The 27,901-nt window shown below is 35.8% G+C and overlaps 1 protein-coding gene across 1 annotated transcript; it reads left to right on the forward strand.

Annotated features, from left to right (window-relative positions):
- LOC120169271 lies at nucleotides 1-27,870 on the forward strand. The gene is made up of 22 exons (XM_039177463.1): nucleotides 1-1,078; nucleotides 1,460-1,575; nucleotides 1,927-2,135; nucleotides 2,478-2,597; nucleotides 2,734-2,862; nucleotides 2,957-3,082; nucleotides 3,758-3,813; nucleotides 3,902-4,001; nucleotides 4,089-4,206; nucleotides 4,449-4,658; nucleotides 5,151-5,487; nucleotides 6,207-6,300; nucleotides 6,707-6,815; nucleotides 7,481-7,752; nucleotides 7,932-8,059; nucleotides 8,196-8,430; nucleotides 8,935-9,123; nucleotides 9,223-9,503; nucleotides 26,755-26,965; nucleotides 27,062-27,304; nucleotides 27,424-27,515; nucleotides 27,595-27,870. The coding sequence occupies exons 1-22, from the start codon at nucleotides 267-269 to the stop codon at nucleotides 27,737-27,739; spliced, it is 4,332 nt and encodes a 1,443-aa protein (XP_039033394.1). The 5' UTR covers nucleotides 1-266; the 3' UTR covers nucleotides 27,740-27,870.
- The last annotated feature ends 31 nt before the right edge of the window (nucleotides 27,871-27,901 follow it).

Here is a 27,901-nt window from a genome sequence, read left to right on the forward strand (position 1 = left end):
AGTTCCCCTCTGTGAAAAGAGCAACTCTCATTATTGTGTTATTATTATTAATTTTGTTATACGGGAAACTTAAGTTCTAGGGTTTTCAAATTCCTTTGTCTTCTTTGATAAGTTTCGCCCTAAATATTACAGAGAATCATTGTTAAATTTGCTTCTGTTTGTTTGCTTGCTTATGGTGGTTTCAGTTCCCGTATGTTTTCGAATTGGCGAATTTACCTCCAAACAAAATCCTAACCCTCCATTCTAATGTCTTTCAGCAGCAGTGAATGACTCGATTTCATTCTCTGTTTCTCCATTTCTTCACCACCTTCATCATCTCTCTTTCTGGTTCGAGCTTCGAATCGGATTTTTCTATAACCGATTCGGATTCGGAGGTTCTTTTGTTCCATCAAGACTACTCTCCTCCAGCACCTCCTCCTCCGCCTCCTCACGCACCCTCAGTATCTTGTACTGACGATCTCGGCGGGGTAGGTTCTCTGGATACCACGTGTAAGATTTTGGACGATTTGAACCTCACTCGTGATGTTTACATAGCGGGAAAGGGTAATTTCTACATACTTCCCGGGATTAGATTCCATTGCCCAATTTTGGGATGTTCCATAACCCTAAACATCAGCGGGAACTTTTCCTTAGGTGAGAATTCGTCTATAGTTACTGGTACTTTCGAGCTTGCGGCTTATAACGCTAGTTTTTCCAATGGCTCGGCCGTGAATACTACGGGATGGGCTGGAGACCCACCGTCACAGACGAGTGGTACACCTCAGGGAGTAGAAGGAGCGGGCGGAGGTCATGGGGGCCGAGGTGCAAGTTGCGTGGTAGAGGAGGGGAAGCTTCCGGAGGATGTATGGGGTGGAGATGCTTATTCGTGGTCATCATTGCAGGAGCCTTCGAGTTACGGTAGTAAGGGAGGGTCAACAAGTAAGGAAGTGGACTACGGAGGGGGAGGCGGTGGCTGGGTAAAACTGGTGATTAAAGAGTTATTGGAGGTGAATGGGAGCTTGTTGGCTGATGGGGCTGATGGAGGGAATAAAGGAGGTGGTGGTTCGGGTGGTTCCATCCATATTGTAGCCCATAAAATGTAATGCTTCTCTCTAGTTAGTGTTGCTTTGGTTTATTTATTTTGTTTCCATAGTTGGATGGTTGTTTTGTGTTTGTTTGGTAAGTGAATAGGGAACAATTAGAATAAGTTACTACCGAGTCTCAGCAAAACAGATAGGTAAGTAGGTGTTTATGTGGTCCTCCTAAGCATAATTTTTTAGACTAAACCATTATTGACTCTAACAACTTATTTACTTGCTTGAGTACATTGAATTTTCTTTATAGTAGGTATGTTAACATGCTTTATCTGTATGTACTTTTACTTATTTCATTTGAATTACAACTTTGGGTTGAATGTATTACTTTACTTGGGTATACTTGAGGGTTTTAATGTCTTAATACCTGTTATTCTGAAGAGCAGGACTGGAAGTGGCAGGATAAGTGCTTGTGGAGGTACTGGTTTTGGTGGTGGCGGTGGTGGAAGAATTGCTGTTGATGTTTTCAGTAGGCATGATGAACCAAAAATTTATGTGCATGGTAAGACACTTCTTGTTTCTTTGCCACTTTTCATTATGATGGATCATAGGGAAAAGGTTCAGTGTTTGTTAAGATTAAGAAATAAAGGCATTCTTTTCATATAATTTTTAATGGTACTTGATTAGCTTCTCAACTTGCTAAAAGAATGAGCAATATTCACATGTGTCACAAACCACGAGCAAAAGATTGCTAGATATTTTAATTGTGGTTCAAAACAGTTTTTATGATTAGAGTTTTTTGGAATATAGGGATGCCTTTTGATTTCATCATATTGTGTATTTGTTCATTTTTTGCTCCCCCTTTGTCCATTTATGGTGACTGCCTGGTAACCATCTGATAATTATCTTTCAGGAGGAATTAGCTATGGCTGCCCTGAGAATGCTGGTGCTGCTGGCACCCTTTACAATGATGTACCTCGAAGCCTCACAGTTAACAATTTTAATTTGTCATCAGATACGGAAACACTTCTTCTGGAGTTTCCTTATCAGCCACTTTGGACAAATGTCTATATTAAAAATTGCGCCAGAGCCAGTGTTCCATTGCTTTGGAGTCGTGTTCAGGTTTGAGTACTTAAGATTTTTGTTACGAGATACTAGAAAATGTTGATATCTCCCAACACATGATTATTACCGGGTTTTAGTTCTCATATATTTGGATGTTTCAAAGTTTATTTATTTATTTATTTTTATTTTCCCATCTTTAGGCATCTGAGTTGATAGTTAGCTGAGTAAGCATATTTTTTTATTTAACTTTTTTCTTTAAGGTATTCATTTTTCTTGTTTTGTTGTTGCTGCCTCTTGTATTAGTGCTTTTGATTTTGCATGTTATATTGGTTATGCTTGTTATAGAGAAAAATCATTTTGGCAAGAGGAATCTAATTCTAGTGTTTGTTCCTTATATAGGTGCAAGGACAGATAAGCCTTCTATGTGGTGGGGTGCTGAGCTTTGGGCTGGCACATTATGCAACTTCTGAGTTTGAACTATTGGCCGAAGAACTGTTAATGAGTGATTCCATAATCAAGGTGACCAGTTGATGAATTATCTTATTCCTTTTTCTTTTCTCTAATCATTTGAACATTTATGTACCATTGTTCTTCTTCCCTATTTATAGTAATATGCTTTTAATACTTTACGATCTCCTTGTTCTGAACATACCAGGTGTATGGAGCTTTACGCATGACTGTGAAAATATTCTTGATGTGGAATTCTAAAATGCTAATAGATGGCGGTGAAGATTTAACTGTTGCAACGTCATGGCTCGAGGCTAGTAATTTAGTCGTTCTCAAGGTGTTTAACTGGATGCAGCTTTGTTATTTCAGTTGGATTTTCTCAAATGAAATAATTTGTAAGAACTCTATCCTTCCCTCCTTTTCATACCCAGGAATCATCAGTCATACATTCGAACGCAAACCTGGGAGTACATGGACAAGGTTTATTGAATTTATCTGGACCAGGGGATAAAATTCAAGCGCAACGTCTGGTCCTATCACTATTTTACAGCATTAATGTAAGTGATTATCCTATTGTGCTAATTGATTGGTTCTCAGTTCAAAGTTCATAAATTTTGTTGGATTGAAATTTTTTGCTTTTATATGTTTAAGAGTAAATTTTCAGGGAACATTTGAATTAGGAGCTAAGGTGTATGACTGGTTAAACATTAATGGTTGACAGCTTTGGGTAATGAGGATTCTTTTGTATTTCTCTAGTGACAACTCATTAAGTTTTATTGCTTTTCTGAACTTGCATTTCATTTGTAATCCAGCTGCTTCTCTTCAGTTGTTGTAAGTACAATGATTTCTTTTTGGTTTCATTGTGATTTATAATGTTAAGCACAGTATACACTTTTTTATGGAAGTCTTTTCTTGATGGAAGTATGAATTTGGCTGGTGGACTGGTTTTTTTCTTTGGGTGATAATGCAATGTAAATTTGATGTAATTTGCAGTTCTTTTCTCGACTTTTCTTGCTGCCTCATTCATGTCCATGCTGGTAGATTAGCCTTCTTTAGCTATTAACAATCGTTTTAATCATCATATGAGTTAAATAAAAAGGTACGGCTCACATTCAATGCCATGTATATGGTAAAAAATACTTACAAATGCTATTCACCGGTTTGATGATTTTTTGCTGCAAGATTTATTACTGTATGAATTGATGAATTAATTATATCTGTTTTGCTTGAAGGTTGGACCTGGATCTGTTCTACGCGGTCCCTTAGAGAATGCATCATCTTATGCTATGTAAGCTCTCATTTTGGTTGTATCTCCCTTGTACTGAAGATTTCTACCTTTTTATAATATATTTGATTGTTTTCTTTTTGTTTGGCAGTACACCAAAGCTTTACTGTGAGCACCAAGATTGCCCCATTGAACTACTTCATCCACCTGAAGATTGCAACTTGAATTCATCTCTGTCTTTTACTCTCCAGGTGTTTATTCAGTATGGTTGTGCGGTAATGAACAAAGGCGTAAGCTTGAGTTTGCATATTTAACTGGTTCATTAGTTTGGTTTGTAGATATGCCGAGTTGAGGACATCACTGTTGAAGGTCTTATCAAGGGATCTGTTGTGCATTTCCATCGGGCAAGAACAATATCGGTGCAGTCTTCTGGAATAATCAGTGCTTCTAGGATGGGTATGCTTCTATATTCTGGTTTAGGTTCTTATTCTCTCCAATTTTTCCCTCTTCTATATATGCAACCATACATACCTACACATGCAAGAATATCCATGCACAGAAATCATTTCTGTCTTTATGACGGGCTTGTGTGGCTTTTAATCCTTTATCATTTGCCTTGAAGAAAAGTAAAGAAAACCACAGGTGTGCTTGTTAATTTATAAAAATTATATTGGGGTGGACTTTCATTTTTTTTACAGGATGCATAGGTGGCGTTGGCAGAGGAAACTTTTTAGACAATGGCATTGGCAGTGGTGCTGGTCATGGTGGTAAAGGCGGCCTTGGATGTTATAATGGTAGTTGTGTTGGGGGTGGTAATTCATATGGGAATTCAGAGTTGCCTTGTGAACTTGGTAGTGGAAGTGGAAATGAGAGTTCAGCTGATTCGACTGCAGGTGGTGGTCTTATAGGTAAGGATTTTTTTTCAGGGCATATGCTTATGCCTCTTCAATTGAATTTCTGAAGATTCTAATAGGCAAGTCTTACCGAGTGTAGTTTGAGACCTATAGTGCTTGTTTCTTTTGAAATAGTTTATGACCTAGTGATATTTTATTTATTGTGTTAGGGTGCTAGAACTTTAGTTTGATTGCATTAGTTTACAATTTAGCTGGAGATATTGAAAAGTTTAATTAATTCCATTATATGTGAAAAAAGGGGGTCATGGAGCCATGTTTGAGGATTGTATTGTCTTAAACTCTTACTCTTCTTTTGTTAGTACGGATGGATAACGGAAAAGTAGGAAAGAGTTCTAATCTAATGTTGAGCTACAGAACATGTTTATCAGATTTAAAAACAATCCGTCCTTCTCCATTTCCTTCCTCCCAACTAAACGAAGCATTATTGAATACTTCTTGTATTTACACTTGTTCCTTAGAATTTCATGAGATGTTCTGTCTGAACAGTGATGGGTTCCATGGATCAACCATTATCAAGTTTGTTTGTTGAGGGAGCTGTGAGGGCTGATGGAGAAAGCTTTGCCGAAACTGTCTGGCAACACAAGTATTCAGTTTCTAATGATTCCAGCATAGCTCCTGGAGGTGGCTCTGGTGGTACTGTACTTCTGTTTCTACACACATTGACTCTTGGTGAATCTGCTATTCTTTCAAGCGTAGGAGGATATGGTAGTCCCAAAGGTGGTGGTGGTGGAGGAGGTGGAAGGATTCATTTTCATTGGTCAGACATTCCCATTGGAGATTTGTACCATCCTATTGCTAGAGTGAAGGGAAGCATCTATTCTAGGTTTGTTTCCAATGTAATTTCTCTTTCTCAATTGTAGGTTACTAGGCTACTGATGGCCCTGCACATTTGATAACATTTCTAGGTCCATTATATATTGGCAATCAATACAGCATGTGGTCTGTTCACCAATTGATTTTGTGTGATAACGCTAAGAAGCTTTTCAACTTAGAAATTTCACATAGCTTCCCCCTTTTTTTTCTTTTCTTGGGTTGAGGCGTGAAGTTAGAAATTAATCAATGCTTGCTCATTTTTTAATCTCAGAAGTGTCGAGTCCCAAATACTATTGCATGATGAATGCTTTATGGATATGTTAGAAATACAATTGTTTTATGTAGAGTTTCTGTTATACTGTATTCACAGGGAAAATTGTATCATGTAATGAAATGATTAGATTTCTTTGCTTTTTGGTATCTGAGAATTCTAAATTGAAGACTCGAACTGCAATTATTATTTTGTAAGATTACTTTTGGGGTTATATTAGGGTGGTAGACTTAATTTGTTATGTTATAATGTTTAAATCTCATCTTGCTGCTATGAATCAAATGGTGAATTGTGAAGCATGTTTTGAATTTACCTGGCATTTTGGTTGCATTAATGATTAGTAGATCCTTATTGTCATTGCCTTAAAGTTTAGATTTGGGGTTTAATTATTGTCCTTGATGCTTGTTTATGGATTTTATCATCTGGATATCATGATGATGTTTTTATTATTTTTAAAGTGGAGGATTTGGTAGAAATGAGAGTGGTTGTGGAGAAAATGGAACAGTGACTGGTAAAGCTTGTCCGAAGGGGCTGTACGGAACGTTTTGTGTGGTAAGTTTGCAATTTTGTTACATTCTGAAAATTTCCAGATTCTTTTCATTTAACAAGAAATTTGGTAGTTGAGGCTATACTTTTATATGAAGCACTTGGAAATTTAGAAAAATAAAATTCTACAATAATCAAATAGCATGAATCCTTCATTTAAATGCTTGACTTGTTGGAATTTTAAGGGGAAAAGGAAATCTATCCAATCCAATTATGTGGCTGAATTTACAGGAGCGATTTATATGAATGAAATTTTGGAGGAAGAATAAGTTGTTTTAAAGTAATTTTGGAGTCATTTATCTCTTTGTATTAGTTTGTAAATCCTTAAATTCTTCTTTTGAACCAATAAAAATTGATGATACTTTCAGTTGTTAAAGTTTGAGAGTTTGTTACTATTTCTGCTTTTTCCCAGGAATGTCCTGTTGGTACTTACAAGAATGTTAGTGGATCTGATAGTTCTCTCTGTCATCCTTGCCCTGCTTGGGAGCTTCCCCGTCGTGCCATTTATACTGCTGTTCGAGGTGCATTCAATATTGAGTAGATTATATCTTATATGTGATTTAAATGGCGAAAAGAATGGCATACTGCTCCTGTACTGCGTAATTGGATTTTTGTCCTGAAGTACAGGGTTGAGTTCAAGCTTTTGAAGGTGGGGCTGGCAGGGGCCTTGGCCCCACCTAAGCTAATGAAAGCCCAAATAATAATAGCTTTAATAATTAAGAAACAAAATTAAATTTCTTGTTTGGCCCTCAAACTTCTTTAATTTTGGCCACCTCTTTCTAAATTTATATGTTAATATGATTAATTTTCTAACCATCAATTTTAAATCTTATTAGACGTTGTATTTACTTAAATTAAGTTTTTTTAAAATAAATGGTAAAGGATATATTAAAATCAATCATTATAATCTTTATACACAAATAATTGTGTTATTTACTTGAGTTATTACTAATAAATCAAAATGACTGTTTGATGTTCTATATACGTGAATGGCCCTCAAAGTTTTTTTTTTCTTTGTAGTTTTATACTAATCATGTTATTGTTCAACCCCTCCAAAATAATATATCTGGCCTCACATCTTGGGAAGGATATTTTTCTCGTGATTTTTTGCCACTTTTAACAAGCTTTTCAAAAAAATTCTTCATTAAGGAAAATTGATTTTCAAACTTCTCTCCTTTCATGGCAGGTGGTATTGCTGAAACCCCTTGTCCTTACAAATGCATTTCAAGCAGATATCACATGCCACACTGCCATACAGCACTTGAAGAGTTAATTTACACATTTGGGGGACCTTGGTTATTTTGTTGTCTTCTTGTGGGTCTTCTCATCCTCTTAGCACTAGTGCTTAGTGTTGCACGAATGAAATTTGTTGGAGTTGATGAATTACCAGGCCCAGCTCCCACTCAACATGGCTCTCAAATAGATCATTCATTCCCATTTCTGGAGTCATTAAATGAGGTAGTAAACAGTTTATATGCGTTGTTTCTTTTTATTACTTCATAGAATTCCTTGTCGTGTATACTGATAATTATATTCTATATGCTTTCTTTTTCCCTTGCTGGGCTATCAATCCCGCATTCTGTTTTTTCCCATAACACCCCTGGTTGACTTCAATTTTGTCTTTATGTCGCTTTCAGGTATTGGAAACAAATAGAGCTGAGGAGTCACAGAGTCATGTGCACAGAATGTATTTCATGGGTCCTAATACTTTCAGTGAACCTTGGCATCTGCCCCACACTCCTCCAGAAGAAATAAAAGAGATTGTGTGAGTACAATGCTATATTTTATTTTGAATCAGTTCTCATACATCACTATGTTATCTCCAATAGTTCTGAGTACTGGATTTTATTAATATTTTATCATTATTATTTCACATTGATTTTATGTACTTTACCTGGCAGTCACGAGGGTGCATACAACATGTTTGTGGATGAGATTAATGCAATAGCTGCTTACCAGTGGTGGGAAGGGGCAATTTACACAATTCTTTCTATTCTTGCATATCCCCTTGCTTGGTCATGGCAGCAATGGCGCCGAAGAATGAGGTTGCAACAATTACGGGAGTTTGTGCGATCAGAGTATGACCATGCATGCTTACGTTCTTGCCGTTCACGGGCTCTCTATGAGGGGCTTAAGGTTTCTTTTACTTCCGGCCTTGATTTAATTTGTTCACTTAATGGGTTAATTTTCCTTGATTTGCATCTCCCAGTTGGCTTTTTGGGTCAATCTTAAAACTGTTTTACTTTTGCTCCATCTTTGCTGCTGTTTTTCTCATTATTGTCATCCTTTTAAACCATGTAAACGTCTTAGGACCTAGATAGATGCCTTTTTATTTTCCATCCTCTTTCTAGTTTGTTAAACATTTTTCTACTTATGGTGATTCATATCACCTAGAAAGCTAGAGTAGATTTTATGTACCAGCCAGAAGATCTCATCTACTCTGGAGATATTCAAGTTCTCTGTTTGGTTTGTTTTATAACCGATGGACTGATTAAATGGCTCATTTAATACATGGTTAGATGGATGCTACTATTTTGGAGGTGAAAATGGTTGCACATCATTATTTACTCATTTAAAATTAACTTTATACTATTTTGGATGTAGCTTCACACTTGAAATTACCATATTTATTCACTGTAGGTATCTGCAACTTCTGATTTAATGCTTGCTTATGTGGACTTTTTCCTTGGTGGAGATGAAAAGAGACCAGACCTTCCTCCTTTGCTCCCTCAAAGGTTTCCTATGGCTATAATTTTTGGTGGTGACGGAAGTTATATGGCTCCATTTTCCCTTCAAAATGATAACATTCTTACCAGTCTGATGAGTCAGGTCAGTTTTAATATTTTAACCATGTACTTGGTGAAAGCGTGGGTTCATCTTCGAAATTTTTGATATAATGAATTCTTTTAATTGTTGTAACTCTTACAGTCAATGCCCCCTACTACTTGGTATCGGCTGGTGGCTGGGTTGAATGCACAATTACGCCTGGTTTGTCGTGGACAGCTGAGAGTAACATTTCAACCTGTCTTGCGATGGCTCGAAACCCATGCAAATCCTGCTTTGAGAATCTATGGTGTATGCATTCGTCTTGCGTGGTTTCAGGCTGCACCTAATGGTTACCACCAGTATGGACTTTTGGTGTCCTCTGTTGAAGAGGAAAGAGAACCTGTAAATACTGATGGAGGAGTCCAGGCTGAGCTACTGTCAAGGTAATGTGTGTGTGACTAGATAATCATTATTTGTCTGAACTTGAATCAGCTCAACGTGGCTGGTACCAAAGACGCATTGGCATACCTTGAGCATGTATTTGATGAATATTAGAAATATATAGCTGCAGATAGGATAGCCTGAGGGCGTAGTAGGCAGAAGCCCAAGAAGGGTAATTATAGAAAGATATTCAGGGGTCCAACCCTTTTTAAAAGTGAAGGGTGTCGCCTCACTAAAGATATCTGTTATAAAAAATGCCATATGGCTTTCTAAAAACGTGCAACGCGACACATAATATGTATTAAAATTAGAACAGTTCATAGAACCTTAAAAATCCTGAAATAAAACAATCCAAAATTCTAAAGTTTGAGAAATTTTAATATATGATTTGTTACATGTGGCATGTTCCTAGAGTGTTGTGTGGCTTTTTTTGTAACGGAAACCTTTAGTGGGGTATCTTGCTTCGCATTTAGGGACTCCGGGGGCCAAATTGGATCAAAAAAATCTTTAGGTGTCAAAATTGATAATGAGATACAACTTCGGGGGTCAAAATAATATTTAACCCTTTTTTTTATAAGAATATTAGGCCTCATTAAAAACCTCCTTCATGATAAGGAACTTGAAAAATAGTTCCTTAATCAGTGGAAGGAGGAAAAGAGTGCCTAGGATTTCATTAACAACAATATCAACATAGGAATACAACACCTAACTCCCTTAAGGAGTTAAAAAAAAAGCCAAAAGGAACATCCTTTGAAAATAACATGAGGATTAACCAATGCCAGCCTTAGCTAGGACATCTGCCTCTAGGTTGGCAGTCCTATTAACCCATCTAATAACGCCTTCACAATCTCTGATTTTTTGAATAATATCTTTAACAATATGAACATAAACAGCAGGACATAGAACAGCGTCCTTAACCCAGTCAACAGCCACCCTACTATCACTCTCGATAATCAAACGTTCCTTATATCTCTGTCGAATAGATTCAAAGAAAACCAGACCCTTTAGGATAGCTTTCAATTCCATCAATGTAGGAGGCCCTGGACCAGCAGGCTCTTTGAAAGATGCTAGGATCAAACCAGATACGTCTTTAAGAACACCACCTAAACCACTCCTCTTCCAATCACTAGTAGTAGCAGCATCCACATTAAGTTTAATAAAGCCATTGGGAGGAGGGGACCACTGACACTTTGATAAAATCGGATTAGAATATGGTAAGCAAGAATCCCCTAAGGAAGGATCAGCAATAAGACAATCCTTAGAGATAGAAACCTAAGAATTTTTTGCTAAAAACCATGAAGCAAGCCTGAATCTTGCTAAAAAGAAAATTTCAGCTTGATCTAGCTTCCCTCCTTCAAACACAATAGAATTTCTAGTTTTCCATATTGTCCATAGAACCACTACAGGAATAAATGACCATATGAGAGAGTTAGACCTCAATTCTGCCCAAGCTAGAAGAAAACTTTTAGCATCCACTTGAAAAACAGACTGAACATTCCAGTAGCACATGAACTTGTTCCAAATTGACCAAACAACCGAACAAGAAAAGAATAAATGGGAGGGGGTCTCTTCCATTAACTTACATAAAGGACATAACAGATCAACTATGCCTTTTACTCCTCGTTTAACCAAAGCTGTCTTCACTGGCAGTTTTTGCAAAATCACTTGCCATAGAAAAGTCTCCACTCTTGGAGGCAGCAGGCTCCTCCAAACAACAGTCTTCCAAAAATGAGTTTCTTCCGAATCTGAACTCCCCGAATAACATAAATTAGCACAAGTTTTAACTGAGAAAATCCCATCTCCAGAGCCCTTCCAAACTAGTCCATCAGCAGAATCATCAGAAATAGAGAAGACTGAAATGACAACCATTAAATTTGTCCATTGCTCATATTCCCAGTCATTCAAATTCCTTCTCAGTTGCACATTCCAAAACCAGCCCCACGAGCTAAATTCCCCAAACTGGATTAATTTACCAGTTTTATTAACTACAATGACGAACAGTCTAGGGAAAATGACCATTAAAGGATTATTCATAGCCCAAATGTCTTGCCAAAATTGAATAATTCTCCCATTTCCAATTTTATATATGTATTTGCTCCTGATTTTACAGCCAACAGAATCTGCTTTATAATGATTCCTCACCATAGCTCTCCAAATCCAAGAGAACTTAGGGGAAACATTACTGTCAAATTGCATTAAAGATGAGTCCATTTTGTATTTAGAACAAATCATTTCCCTCCAAACCGCCTTCCTCTCAGTAGCAAACCTCCAAGCCCATTTCTCCAATAAGGCTCTATTTACCACACTTAAATTAGGAATCCCCAAACCTCCTTTAATCTTTGGTTTACAAACCTCTGACCAGCTCACCCAATGAATCTTTTTTTCCCATTTCCTACTCCCCATAAGAAATTGGACATAATTGAATTAAGGGACTTGTAGACCGACACTGGGACCTTGAACAATGACAAATAATATGTAGGAAGAGAACATAAGACTGATTTAATTAAAACCAGCCTCCCTGCCAGTGAAAGAGTGGATGATTTCCAGCCTGCTAACTTTTTATTAAAACTCTGTACCACTGGATCCCACAGTTTGTTAGAATTTTTGTGTGCTCCAAGGGGAAGTCCCAAATACTCTGAAGGAAAATTGTCCACCGAACATCCAATCGCAGCTGCCCAATCCTTAATTTCCTCTTCATTCGAGTTAATCCCAAACAATTTACACTTCTTCAAATTTAACTGAAGACCAGACATAATTTCAAACACTCGAAGCACCCTCTTCACATTTAAAATCTGCTTTTTCGATGCACCACAGAATATAATGAGATCGTCAGCAAATTGAAGATGAGTTAAATTAAAATTTCCCTCCTCCCTGCTAATGACCAGACCTGAAAATAGCCCCTTTGAAACTGCCTTAAGAATCAATAAATTCAAAAGTTCTCCCACTATATTAAACAATAAAGGAGACAATGAACAACCTTGGCGAAGACCCTTAGCCATTGGAAATTCCTCAGTCGGAACCCCATTCACCAATACTGAAACAGTAGCTGTTGTGATGCATTTCGAAATCCAACCTCCCCATGTATTACCAAAGCCCATTTTCCTCATTACTTTGAACAAAATAGGCCAATCGATTGTATCATAAGCCTTCTTGAAGTCAACTTTGAAAACACAGCCCTTTAATCCATTCTTCCTCCAAAAATCGATCCCTTCATTAGCTATTAAGGAGCAATCAAAAATGTCAACCGGGGATAAAGGCGAATTGAGAAGGGCTGATTAAATCTGATATACAGCTCCTAAGTCTCCTCGATAGACACTTAGACAAGATCTTATACCCACCAACTAAGCTAATAGGTCTAAAATCATCTAGGCCACCAATGTTAGAGTTATTTGGAATGAGAGATAAAAATATGGTTTATTCCATGTTCCCATTCCCCAAGTAGAAATTATGAAAGAATCTCATAATATTTCTTAAGGACCTGCCAAAACCTTTTGAAAAATCCCAGATTTAAACCATCAGGGCCCGGAGCCTTGTTGCTGTCACATGACTTCAAAGTTCCCCAAACTTCCTCCTCAGAAAATTCCTTTTCTAATAACCGACTCTGCTCCACAGTAATTATGGAAAAATCCAACCTTATATCATCAGTTTCTAATGTAGATCGCTCATTGTAAATCTTAAAGAAATAATCTTTTACTAAGGCTTTAATAGCTGTTGGGTCCTCAACTGTATCACCCCTAAATTTAAGAGAAACCAGAGCATTCCTCTTCTTCCTGACTGTAGCACACGTCTGAAAATATTTAGTATTGCAATCCCCCTCCTCTATCCACTTCGATCTAGAGTACTGAAACCAAATCTGTTCCTGAATTTTATAAAGATTCCACAATTCTGCTCTGTGAGATTTCAATACTGCTAAAACTCCACTGTCAATAACACCTTGCTGTTGTTGAATATCAACTTCTAACTGCTGAATTTTCTTCTCTAATTCAGAAATCACGGCTGCTGGATACTGACCTCTCCTCCCAGCCCACTTTTTAATTGCATATTTTGTACTTCTTAGTAAACTGAACACCCCAGCCTTTTTATGAGTTTCCTTGCAGTTTTGAATTGATGATTTAACCAGATCCTCAAAACCCTCCTCCTCCATCAAATAGTTGAATAGTCTGAACGGTTTTTGACCCCACTCAACACCTTTATTCACAAGAACTATTGCATTATGATCCGAAAGAGACCTAGGGAGTAGTGACTGAATAATATCCGAAAACGAAACCAAGAACTGACTGTCGACTAAAAATCGATCCAATCTTACAAAAGTGGGATTATCTTGGTTATTGCACCAAGTGAACCTACCCCCATTCATAGGAAGATCAATTAGACCAGTTTGAAGATAAACTGACTAAATATCTCCATAGAACTTCTATTTTGACCTCTGCCCACCTTCTCTTCTTGTAAATAAACGTTAAAATCCCCTCCCACACACAGAGGATAATTCTCCCCCCTAAGGAACATGCTCAATTCTTCAAAGAAACTAGGTTTATCCTCCTCCACTGACGGCCCATAAACATTGATGAAACCGCAGCTGAAATTATTATCCTGAAATTTACCAAAAATTGCAATAAATCTCCTGCAAACATACTGTTTTTTCAGCTCAAAAATATTGTCGTCCCAACAGCACAATAAACCCCCTGATAATCCGATCGAAGGAGATTCTAAAACACCCTTCAGATTATTGATCCCACTTCTGAAAAAAGACCTATGGATTTTCTCTGATTTGGTTTCTTGCAGCCAAAGAAAAGTGGGATATATACTAGAAACTAAATTCTGAACAACCCTCTTTTTTTCTTTTTTCCCTAAACCCCTAACATTCCATGAACAAATTACTAACTTTGACTTCATCATAAAAGAGAAAAATGCAAACTGAAAACCTCTACTAGCATCACCTTAATTAACCCCATTCATATTTCTCTCTAAAGCCATGATTTTCTCCAAAAATGCTTCTTTCCCTTCCTTAAAACACCCCCAGAAGCTCACTCACCTGCCAAGTAGCTAGAGCTTCTTCCATTAAAACCGAGAAGTCTGAAGAGGAGGTTGTATCAATGCTAACTTGTTCAAGGGCATCTCGTAACAAATTCCTTTTTGTCATTCTAATTAACAAGCCAGATTTGAATCTTAAACATCTCCTTCTGAAAAATAGCCATCAATCTCCCTCACCTCACTCCCATCCACTGTGCCACTGTCAAAATTAGAAACTTTGCTCCCATTTGCAATCAAAACTGGTGGTAAACAAAGATGTTTATTAGCACTGAAAACCGCATCAATCTTTCCCTGACTAACTCTGACCCATCAGTTACAGGCGTTAACTTCAGCAAATCCCCATGCCAATATCTCCTTTCCTTCGACCTTCTGTATACCCTTTTACACCTGCCCATGCTTCTAGTTTCTAACACATCACTCTTTGAATTAATCTGACTTCTGGATCGTTGTAGTTGTCTCCCCCTTGAATTATTCCTTGAATCAGAGTTAACTAATTCAATCGGCAATAATTTTTCTTTTTCTACTTCTATCTCAGAATTAACCAACTGCACTTCCATTGAGCTCTTTTCTAAAACATCATTCTATTTACTGCCTTTCTCTTTTAAATCTGGATTATGAACCATTTCCCCAAACTTATTTATTTTAAATGCTGGCCCAGAAGGAAAAACCGTAATTCCTTTGGACCCAGACTGGCCAGAATCCTCAGATTGGGCTTGAGATCCACCAGTCGAAAAATTTGAATTTCTAATCCCCAAACCTGCAAACTCTCCTACTTTTATACTCCCCACATGTTGACTTTCTGGCAGCCCACAATTAATGTCTTTCTTCTCTAAGGAAAGTCTAAATAGTTGTATATCATCACCAACTCCTCCAGAACCAGGAAAAACTCCCTGATCAATCCAATTGTCCACTGTCAAACAATATTTCCCTGCTGCACCTGTTGCACCTACCCCACTATCTGACAACATTCTGTCATCCTCTTCCTCAGACATCGTTTCAAAAAAAACCCCACCAGAACCTTTCACCGGAAAATTGCTGAAGAAAGAACTTGAGTATTCGTTTGCCGATCCGACCTTGATACTAACTTTGAAAGATCTTCCATAAGATCCAAGAGTGATCACATCTGGAACATCAAAGGGGCTAGCCACCCTCAATAAAATTCTTGCCAATGTGAGGTCTTCTCTTTTCCTTGTAGCATCATGTATATCAACCATTGTACCCCATCTACCAGCTGTCTTCTCGAAGAAAGATTCATTCCAGCATAACAGAGGAACCCCTAATAATTCCACCAGACAGAAAGCCATTGGAACTCCCTCATCATTCATTAATGGTTCCACTCGATCAAACCATTGTAGAAAAGCCTCTTCCCTGTTCTCCCAAATGTCCAGCATCTCCTCGTGAGTTTTAAAAACTATAGCGCAAGAGTTCCAAACATAACTCCATCTAACAATTTGGACATCATAGCCATCCTTAACTAATGCATTCTGAATATGCTCAACCTAAAAAGAGTGTCTGATAATGTTGAGTTAATCGATTGACGGAATCGGCCAAGAGGGGGGTGAATTGGCAATAAAAATTTTGGTGAAAGCTTTTGCAGAAAATTGAAAGAAATTGCACAGCGATTTAGAATGGTTCGACTTTCTCAACCAAATTCTACGTCCACTACCTTAGCTATCCACACTAAGGATTTTTCACAAATTCACTAATTTGTCTTTCTTTTGAGCACAGAGAATAACCTTACAAACCTCAAGAATTATATCCCAAATTCTTGAGAACACTCTCTCCCAAAGAGAACAATACAAATTTGCAAATTTACAAGGAAATCCTCACAAGGTAGATTGTTTGCACAGTTCTAGAACAAAGAAAAGAATACTCAAGAATGAATACAATTGAGCACAATAAGTGTTCTTGAAAGCAAAATGAATATTGAATGAAAAATAGGCTTGAAATGCTCAAACTTGAGGTTTGATGCTTTCTCTTTGATTCTCTCTTGATTCTAGTTGCTTGATGTTTCTTGTTTTTAATCAATGGCTTCTAATCTTGCTTAAATACACCTTGAATCACTTCTGAACGTTGTGGATCATTAATGAAGATAATATAGCCGTTTTAGTGTGAAATTAATTAATAAAACAGTTTGGAGCGTGGGAGGAATCGGTACCCCTAATGGGGAATCGGTTCCCTAGGTGTAAAATTCAAATATTTCGACCGTTGAACAGTGGGGGGAATCGGTACCCCCTTGGGGGGAATCGGTTCCCTCTGAGCAATCTAGAATTTTTGGCTTTGAAACGGTTCGAAATAATTTGTAAAATTATTTTGAAATTGTTTTAAGATTAAAACTTAATTTTACACTTGAGTAAGGATTAAAAATGACTTTTGAAAGATTTAGAGTAATGTTTTGATATTCGAATAATTATATCGAATATACTTAGAAAATCTTTTTTGGAAAATCTTAAAATTCATTTAACTTAATTTGTTATATCGAAATATCAAAATGTTTTCAACAATCTCCCCCTTTTTGATATAACAAAACATTTTAGTAATTTTAAGATTTTGAAATCAAGTTTTGAAATTACTCCCCCTTACTTTAACACTTCTCCCATTTAAAACATTTAACACTTCTCCCCCTTTTTGTTAAATCAAAAAGACATTTTAAAAGAATTTAAACAAGGTTTTTAAATCACTTAGCCAATTTGATTATATATAGTTTAAGCTGCTAAGATCACAATCAAGAAAAACGTTAGTCATTAATTTCATAATCAATATTCATAATTAATGTGACATGGCAAAATTGGTCATATATCTAACATGATGTAAATGATGCAATAATGAATAAATTTAACCACACCAAATATATAAGTTCAAACATCCAAACAAATCCAAAGTCTAACAATCTACAAAATCAAACATTCCAAAATATTCAAAATGTTGAAACAATAATCTTTTAGTTCAAAGTTCTAAAGCTAAACGCAGAATCAAACATCCGGATCGGGAGGAGGAAAACGAGCTTTCATAGCGGCCATCTCATGTGAGAATGCATCAATACGTTCATTCATCGAAGCGTTGTTTGTGCGCATCTCTCGGAGAATTTTTAATTGTTGAGCTCCCATTGTGGATAAATTAGACTTTATAGAAGTAAAGCGCGAATCTATGGTAGCATATCGGAAATCGAATGTCTCTATAAAAGATTGAAAATATGGAGGCATTTGATGCGTTTGTTGTGCTTGCTCGGGTTGTTCAGGCTCATCTTCGGCTTTATCGATGTCTCGCATTAATTGTTCAAGCTCGGGATCGTCGTCAGCTTCTGGTGGAGCTCGGGAAGAACTAACTCCCGGAGTATTTTCAGAAGATCGAACCCATTCACCGGTTTCAACAATAAACTAGAGATGAACAGAGTTTTTTGTTAGGAACAAAATTTACGGTTTCAACAATTTCAACAAAAATGATATGAGGTAGGTTTATTTTAATACTGTTTTCGAAACAATGTAACCACCAAAGATCCAAGGCTCTAAGAGTAGAAAACGACCTCCGGATGGTCGAAACCACAAAAAATCATTAGATGAAGAAAACGTTCATGAAGGTCTAAGACACTCGCACTATCCATTCTTTTATAACGAGAACCTAAAATTTGTTTTTCATTTGAAATACCATCGTTATCTAATCCTAATGTCTTGGCTATGTAAGTCGAGTTAATATGTAAGAATTGTCCTAGGAGGTAGGAACGAACTTCTATGTTCTCAGTTTGAGTTCGGTTTTTGACACAAACGGTATTAGAATAAAAGATGCGAACAAGTTGATGGTAAACTATAGGTTCAAGGTCACAAAGTTTATCAAATTTTCACTCTTGTAAAAGAGGAAGATATTTAAAATTAATATCTAACATAGATTGATGAGAAGGGATACGTTCTTCTCTAATTTTGTTAGAGTCAAAATATTGATAATACCAAAAACGATGATTTCCAGGACCAGATGATTGAAGCATGAATTTTGGATAGTTATATTGGGATCAACTGGATTAGGATTAGGAATTAAAATTTCAGGAATAGGAGAGGATTTGGAGGTGGATTTGGTTGACGGTGTGAGCGACTAGATGATGACCTAGCACGTTTAGGATTGGACATGGTTTAGGAAATCAGAATAGAATGAATAACCTGTAATTTAGAAAATATATGTATGCAATTCAATCAATCCCAAAACTCAATTGAGTCCTCAATATTTCAAGGTTCTCTAAATCATTCCTAATGGGCAAAATTTTTGAAAACTATTGAAAAATAAGATTTTGAAAAACAATATATGTATAGTTTTCATAACAACAACATAATTAAATTAAAACACAATAATTTGAAAAACATTTTTTTATTTCAAAATTTTTGGAAAATTCTTGTGTTTTTGATGAAATTAGTTGTAATATATAGTTTCTAATCACTAAACAATCAATGCCCGATTACTATTTCTATCTAGTGGATTTTGATGTTGTTTGCACGATTTTAATGATGCTAACAAGTTTAGAAGATGATATTTGAAGAGAATTCCGATTAAAAACGTTTTGAGGCAAGAATGGAGATAGAGAGTAGAGAGTGGAAACGGCGGAAGAGAAGAGGAGAGGTTTTGAGTCAAAACCAAGGGTTTTGTCCAATAAAACCAGAACCCCAGGGGGTATCGATTCTCCTGTGGGGGGAATCAGTTTCCCTTCAAAGGGGGAATCGGTTCCTCATGGGGGTATCGATTCCCTCTGCACCAAAATGCTAAAATCCGATTTTAAACACACAAAATGCTAAATCAATTTTCTCTAGTGGTATTGACAACTCATATATTGAAAATTAATCACGTTCAAACAATCAAATTAATCTTTCAAATATATTTGAACATAAAGTTAATTTTCATCAAAAATCATAAACTCTCCCTAACTAATAGCAATGAATGCAATCAAAAATTACTATTCTAAGCATTTTTCATTTACTCTTAAAGGTGCTAAAATTATTTTAAACACTAAGTGAAGATAGGTTCGTCAAACCTAATTCTCTCATAAGTGTTCAAAATTTTTCCTTGTCTAAAGGTTTTGTAAAGATATCCGCTAATTGGTTCAAAGTATCAACAAACTCTAGAACTACATCTTCCTTAGTGATATGGTCTCTAATGAAGTGATGTCTTATTTCAATGTGCTTAGTTCTAGAGTGTTCGATGAGATTTTTAGTGAGACAAATAACACTAGTATTGTCACAATTGATAGGAATGGTACCTACTTCAATTCCATAATCAAAAAGTTGTTTCATCCATAAAACTTGTGCACAACAACTACCAGCTGAAATGTATTCGGCTTCAGTAGTAGATAATGCAACACAATTTTGTTTCTTTGAAAACCAAGAAATCAGCATATTTCCAAGGAATTGACAAGTACCGAAGATGCTTTTCCTATATAATTTGCATCCTCCATAATCCGCATCAGAAAAGGCATGCAAGCTAAAGCTAGAGTCTCTAAGATACCAAAGTCCTAAACTAGGAGTGTCCTTAAGGGTGCGTTTGGTTCACAGAATGTAAGATTACCAGTGGGAATAAAAGATTACCAGGGAATAAGATTACTGGGAATGTTGTATTTTGTGTTTGGTTGGTTTAGCAGGGATGTAATATTACCATGTTTGATTAAAGAAATAAAAGATTATTGGAATGTATATTTGACTAAATTGTCCTTATTATATATTTGTATAATATTACAAATTGTAAAATATTTATATATATTCTTTAAAAAATTAAATTCATAATATTTATATAATTTTTTTCACAAAATTAAAAATATAAAAAAGGTTTAATGAAAGGGTAAATTTTTTTTTAACTCCTAAACTTCATATAAAATTTTAATTATAGATTTTTTTGTAAATATAAAATAATTTAAGGATAAATTTGTAATTTAATCTTCGTAGAATTTTTATTATTCAATGACAGAAAAAGGATATTTTTGAAAAAAAATAAAAATTTAAGGGCATTTTAGTCCGAAACGCCGGTAATGTTACAATACCTAAGGGAAGGGAGGTAATGACATTTCCGGTAATATACCCCAAAAAATCTACTATTGGTAATAAAACATTACGGGAATGAGATTCCCGACCAACCAAACATGGTATGTGGGATTCCCATCCCATGGGAATCCCATAATCCTTGAACCAAACACCCCCTAAGGTATCTAAAGATTCTCTTAACAACTAGTAAATGTGATTCCTTAGGACATGATTGAAATCTAGCACATAAGCAAACACTAAACATAATGTCCGGTCTACTTGCAGTTAGATAAAACAAAGAGCCAATCATTGACCTATATAATTTAACATCTACACATTTACTTCATTCATCTAAGTCAAGCTTTGTTAAAGAGCTCATTGGAGTGTCATGAGGTTTGTCATTTTCCAGTCCAAACTTCTTGAGCATATCTTTGACGTATTTAGTTTGATTGATGAAGATGCCATCTTTTCTTTCCTTAATTTGGAGTCCCAAGAAAAATGAGAGCTCTCCCATCATGCTCATCTCAAACTCACTTTGCATTAGCTTAGAAAATTCTTGGCAAAGAACATCATTAGTAGAACCAAATATTATATCATCAACATAAATTTGAACTATTAATAAACTTTTACCTTTATGCTTTAAAAACAATGTAGTGTCAACCTTCCCTTTTGAAAAACCTTTTTCAATTAAAAAGTTTGACAATCTTTCATACCAAGCTCTAGGAGCTTGTTTTAAACCATAAAGCGCTTTTGTCAATCTAAGAACATGATCCGGAAATTTTGAATCTTCAAAACCTGGAGGTTGTTTCACATACACTTCTTCCTTTATAAAACCATTTAAAAATATAATTTTAACATCCATTTGATATAATTTAAATTCATGAAAACATGCAAATGCTAATAACATTCTAATTGCTTCCATCCTAGTTACGGAGCGTATATTTCATCTTAGCCTATGCCCTCTTCTTGAGTATACATTGAGCAACAAGTCTAGCCTTGTTTCTCATTATATTACCACTTTCATCAAGCTTATTCTTAAATACTCATCTAGTACCTACAGTAGATTTATTACTAGGCCTTTCAACTAATGTACATACTTTACTTCTCTCAAATTGATTTAATTATTCTTGCATAGCTATAATCCAATGTTTATCTTTTAATGCTTTTTTAATATTCTTAGGCTCTATGCATGAAATAAATGTAACATAATTACAAATATTTCTAAGAGAAGATCGAGTTGTTACCCCTTTGGATGGATCACCTATAATCTCATCATCCTTGATATAGTTGTACTCTCTTGGATAAGATACTTCCCTTTCTTCAATGGTTGGATTCTCAAGAAGATCATGAGTTACCTCATCTTTTGTTTCTTTTTTTTATGATGGTTCTTCAACGTCATGTCTAACTTCATTTGTATTTATAATACTTGCATCATCATTCACACAAGAATCCTTCCTCGAAAGGGGATTATCATCGAAAACATCATATATACTCTTCTACAACTAAAGTTCTTTTATTAAATACTCGATAAACTTTAGAATTTAAGGAATAACACAGAAAAATTCCTTCATCACTTTCAGCATCAAATTTGCCAAGGTTTTCTTTACCTTTGTTTAAAACAAAACATTTACATCCAAAAGGATGAAAATAGCTAATGTTAGGCTTTTTATTTTTGAAAATTTCATATAGAGTTTTCTTTAAAATAGGCCTAATCATTATTCGATTTACAACATAACAAGCGGTATTTGTGGCTTCCGCCCAAAAATATTTTGACGAATTATTTTCACAAAGCATGGTTCTAGCCATTTCTTCTAAAGTTCGATTTTTCCTCTCAACAACTCCATTTTGTTGAGGGGTTCTAGGTGCTGAAAAATTGTGACTAATACCATTCGAATTACAAAACTCAGTAAATCCAAGATTTTCAAATTTAGTGTCATGATCACTCCTAACACTAGTTATAGAGTAACCTTTATCGTTTTGGATTACTTTTGAAAACGTGATGAATTTTTCTAATGCTTCATCTTTAGTACTTAAGAATAGAACCTAAGTATATCTAGAATAGTCATCTACCAAGATAAATGCATATTGTTTTCTACCCAAGCTAGTAGTCCTAGTTGGCTCAAAAAGATCTATATGGATCAATTGTAATACTCTACTAGTTGATACATCATTAATGGATTTAAAAGAAATTCGCTTTTGTTTTCCTTTAGCACAAGCATCACAGATTTTATCATTATCAAATTTAAGCTTAGGCAATCCTCGAACTAAATCACCTTGAGTTAGCCGTTGCAAAACACTCATACTAGTATGTCCTAGTCTCCTATGTCATAACCATCATGTTCATCCTTAGCAACTAGGCACAAATTAGTCATATCAATAGAATCAAAATGCACCATGTATATGTTTCCTATTCTATGACCAACAAGCATAATCTGATTAGATTGAATGTCAATGACTTTACAACCATTAATATCAAACATGACATTGAATCCCTTATCACTAAATTGACTAATACTCAATAGATTATGCTTTAATCCATTCACATATAAAACATTCTTAATTTGTATGGAAGAGGTATTACCAATAGTACCAATACCTTTAATGTAACCTTTTGAATCATCACCAAAAGTCACTTCTCCTCCATTTTTGGCGTTAAGCTCAATGAACCGGTTTTTTTCTCCGGTCATGTGTCTTGAGCATCCACTATCAAGGTATCATGAATTTGGATTTGTTTCTCGTGCCTTGTAGCAATGCTCCTTTTCCTACAAACATAGATTAATTTCTAATTTTTGGTACTCAAATTCTTTTGGGTCCATATTAATTAGTTTCCAAAATCCTAGTCCCCTTAGGTATCCATTTGTGTAGGATATCCTTATCTTTAGTAGTAATGAGTTCTTTAGGAACCCATATACTTCTAACGATTTTTCCATTAGAGGTTCTTTGGGGACCTCTATGATTTTAGTTTTTAAAACTTTTTCTAATAAAGTTGGATTTTGAATTTTCTCCATTTTCAAAACGTTTTGTTCCAACTTTATCAAAAGAAGCTTTAAGATCATCAATTTTCTTTTGATGATCATCATTGACCTTTGATTTGATGATCATCATTGACCTTTGAAAGTAAATTTTTGTAAATCCAAATTTTTCTTTTCAAACTCTTCTAGTTTGATTTGCAAATCTTTAATTTTACTTTCAAGATCGTTGTTGGTTTTGGATGAGTTTATTTTCATTTTTCAATTTTGAAACATCATTTTTATATTGTAAAAACAATTTCTCTTAATCCGAAGTCAACTCATTATATTCCTCTAATAGCTCATCATAGGATATATCATCAAAATCAGATAAGTTAGAGGTTAACTTAGAATCTTCCTCGAATGCCATCAAGCACAAGTTTGCTACTTCTTGTTCCTCTTCATCGGAACCTTCTTCATCGCTCCATGTAGCCACATGAGCCTTGTGCTTATTCTTTGATTGACCTTTTCTCTTCAATTGTGGGCAATCATATTTGACATTCCCCGGCTTTTTGCATTCATAGCAAATGATCGGGTCCTTCTCTTTTGGTTCATTTTTTAGGTCTTCATTTCGTTTGAATTTTCTTCCTCGGTAAGGTCTCATCATTTTTCTGAACCGTTTGGCAAACAATGATATTTCCTCGTCATCGTCATCTTCATCCGAATCACTCTCATTTTTTGTGGATTTGAGAGCAACTCCAATGTTTTTCTTCTTCTCCTTCTCCTTTGGTGTCTCTTCAATCTTATCAAGGTCCACCTCATCTTCAAGCATCATTTCATGAATGAGGAGTGAACCGATTAGCTCTTCAAGAGTTAAGGACGTTAGATCCTTAGACACGATGATTGTCGTCTTCTTTGATTGCCACGATTTTGGGAGGGAGTAGACTAACTTCCTTACAAGCTTTTCATTTGAAATGATCTCTCCTTATGATTTGAGACCATTGACAATCGTTGAGAATCTATCCGTCATAGCTTTGATATCTTCATTTGGTTTCATCCTGAAATTTTCATAGCTATGTTTTAGAATACTAATTTTATATTTCTTTACCTCATCGGTACCTTCATGAGTGACTTGAAGTATGTCTCATATTTCTTTGGCGGTTGTACAAGATGAAACTCTTCCGTATTCATCTGGTCCAAGAGCATAAAATATAATATGGATGGCTTTTGAGTTGAGCTGGAACATTTTTGTCTCTCCTTCACTCCATAATCTTGGATGAGTGAGAGGCTTGAAATATCCTTCTTCTACGACATTCCATGCTTGAATGTCACTTGCTTGAATGAAGTACATCATTTTATTTTTCCAATAGGCATAGTTAGTCTCATTGAAGAAAGGAGGCTTGTTGACAGCCATCGAATCGAGACCGGAGTCGAAGTTTGAAGTAGAGGCAATTGATGACTTTGATTATCGATGTAACTCTTCCCGAATCGACTCAAGAGGCGATTAAACCTTCAAATGAGTTAGACTCTGATGCCAATTGTTGAGTTAATCGATTGACGGAATCGGCCAAGAGGGGGGTGAATTGGCAATAAAAATTTTGGTGAAAGCTTTTGCAGAAAATTGAAAGAAATTGCACATCGATTTAGAGTGGTTCGACTTTCTCAACCAAAGTCTACGTCCACTACTTTAGCTATCCACACTAAGGATTTTCTACAAATTCACTAATTTGTCTTTCTTTTGAGGACAAAGAGTAACCTTACAAACCCTCAAGAATTATACCCCAAATTCTTGAGAATACTCTCTCCCAAAGAGAACAATACAAATTTGCAAACTTACAAGGAAATCATCACAAGGTAGATTGTTTGCACAATTCTAGAACAAAGAAAAGAACACTCAAGAATGAATACAATTGAGCACAATAAGTGTTCTTGAAAGCAAAATGAATATTGAATGAATAATAGGCTTGAAATGCTCAAACTTGAGGTTTGATGCTTTCTCTTTGATTCTCTCTTGATTCTAGTTGCTTGATGTTTCTTGGTTTTGATCAATGGCTTCTAAGCTTGCTTAAATACACCTTGAATCACTTCTGAACGTTGTGATCATTAATGAAGATAATATAGCCGTTTTAGTGTGAAATCAATTAATAAAACAGTTTGAAGCATGGGGGAATCGGTACCCCTAATGGGGAATCGGTTCCCTAGGTGTAAAATTCAAATATTTCGACCGTTGAACAGTGGGGGGATCAGTACCCCTTGGGGGGGAATCGGTTCCCTCTGAGCAATCTGGAATTTTTGGCTTTGAAACGGTTCGAAATATTTTGTAAAATTATTTTGAAATTGTTTTAAGATTAAAACTTAATTTTACACTTGAGTAAGGATTAAAAATGACTTTTGAAAGATTTAGAGTAATGTTTTGATATTCGAATAATTATATCGAATATACTTAGAAAATCTTTTTGGAAAATCTTAAAATTCATTTAACTTAATTTGTTATATCGAAATATCAAAATGTTTTCAACAGATAATCCCCGTTAAGGACCTCTTCGCCCAACTTGAATTTTCTGATGGAATGTGCATTTCCAAAATATTTTTCTTGACACTCCTCCTATGGTGATCATCGGAAGGCATGTCTTTTTTTCCCATTGCATCTCTATGTGTCATCAAAGCATCTCTATAAGTTCTATCGTCCCTTATGCTTCTGTTGGAGTTTCCTGCTTTTTTTGACGTTGAGGACTCTGCATTATTCTGACTATAAACCTTGTTTGAATAAATATGCTTCCCCCTAACCTTGGACGCCCATCTTTGTATCTAGCCGGACTAACAGTGATCTTCCTTCCGTCTATCACAACACCATTCAAATCATCCACAACCCTCTTCAGACCAACCTCACTCTTAAAATGAACAAAAGCAAAGGTGAAAAATTTGTATTTTGAATTTTTAGTTTCTTTGGGAATAAAGACTCTCATAATAGGACCATGAACTAAGAATAAATCCCTTAAAGTACGTCGAGAAACCCTCCTACTGAGATTGTCGACAAAAGCCGACCAACTCTCATCGGAAACTAGCTTTCCTTTCAAATTCTCTCTCTCTACGTTTTTTCTCTCTCACTCATCTTTCGCAATTTTAATTAAGCATTTGAATTAGATTGAGGATTAAATTATCTCATATAATTTCTGTTCTCAATATTTAACCCTTTTAAAAATAGTTCGCGCATGCATATGATGGAATCATTTGATTCTCTAGTTGTATGGAATTTAACTCTGTTACTTTCATGTTTGCTTCAGTGTGAAGACCACGGACATGCAAAATGAATCTGGTTTTCTAAGAGAGGTGCTTTTAACCCAAGGTCACCAGAGCAGTGAAGGATTTGCAAGGCGGAAGAGGGGTTACAGGAGGCTTATAGATACTAACAGCATACAAATGCTTGAAGAGAAGAGAGAGATGTTTTACCTTCTCTCTTTCATTGTCCACAATACTAAACCTGTTGGTCACCAGGTAGCTCATATGAATTTAAGGGGTTATCTTATTGTTTCTTGTAAACTATCTACAGATTTAATTCTTTCACTTAACACCTTGTTTCTATGATTGCAGGATCTTGTTGGGTTGGTCATATCGATGCTACTTTTAGGAGATTTTAGCTTAGTGTTGCTTACGTTCCTTCTGTTGTATTCAATATCGTTGTTGGATGTATTTCTGGTGTTGTTTATTTTGCCTCTTGGCATTCTTCTTCCCTTTCCTGCTGGCATAAATGCTTTATTCAGTCATGGACCAAGGCGTTCTGCAGGTCTTGCACGATTCTATGCATTGTGGAACATAACATCCTTAGTTAATGTTGTAAGTTGCTCTAGATTTAATATCTTTTTCCCCTCGGTAAACATATTTTGTTGCGGACATCGTTTTTTTCACAATTCCAGTGATGAGGAATATATGGTAATCATCTCATCTTTCAACAGGTTGTTGCATTTCTTTGTGGGTATATTCACTACAAGAGTCAGTCGTCATCAAGTAAATGGATCCCGAACCTTCAGCCATGGAATATTAACATGTAAGTTGATACAAAGTAAACTTAGTCCTAATACCGTATCCTTGCTTAACACGACGACGACGTGCTGTTTCGGATGCAGGGATGAAAGCGAATGGTGGATTTTTCCTGTGGGACTGGTTTTATGTAAGCTTTTACAATCACCGCTCATAAATTGGTATATTGCGAATCTAGAGATCCAAGACCGTACATTGTATAGTAATGATTTTGACCAATTTTGGCAGTAATGAGAAACCACCCTGTCTAAAGAGATGCATACTTACACATTGACAAGGTTCTTTTGTTCAGTTCTTTATGCTGTCCGGTTTTGTATGTAATTTAGGAGTAACAAGTAGAAATAGAGAAACAAAGGAGAAAAGGAATTTAAAGAAAAATTGTTAGTGACAAGG

Source organism: Hibiscus syriacus, unplaced genomic scaffold, assembly GCF_006381635.1.
Source record: "Hibiscus syriacus cultivar Baekdansim isolate YM2019G1 unplaced genomic scaffold, ASM638163v2 tig00111758_pilon, whole genome shotgun sequence".
Classification (NCBI taxonomy): domain Eukaryota; kingdom Viridiplantae; phylum Streptophyta; class Magnoliopsida; order Malvales; family Malvaceae; genus Hibiscus; species Hibiscus syriacus.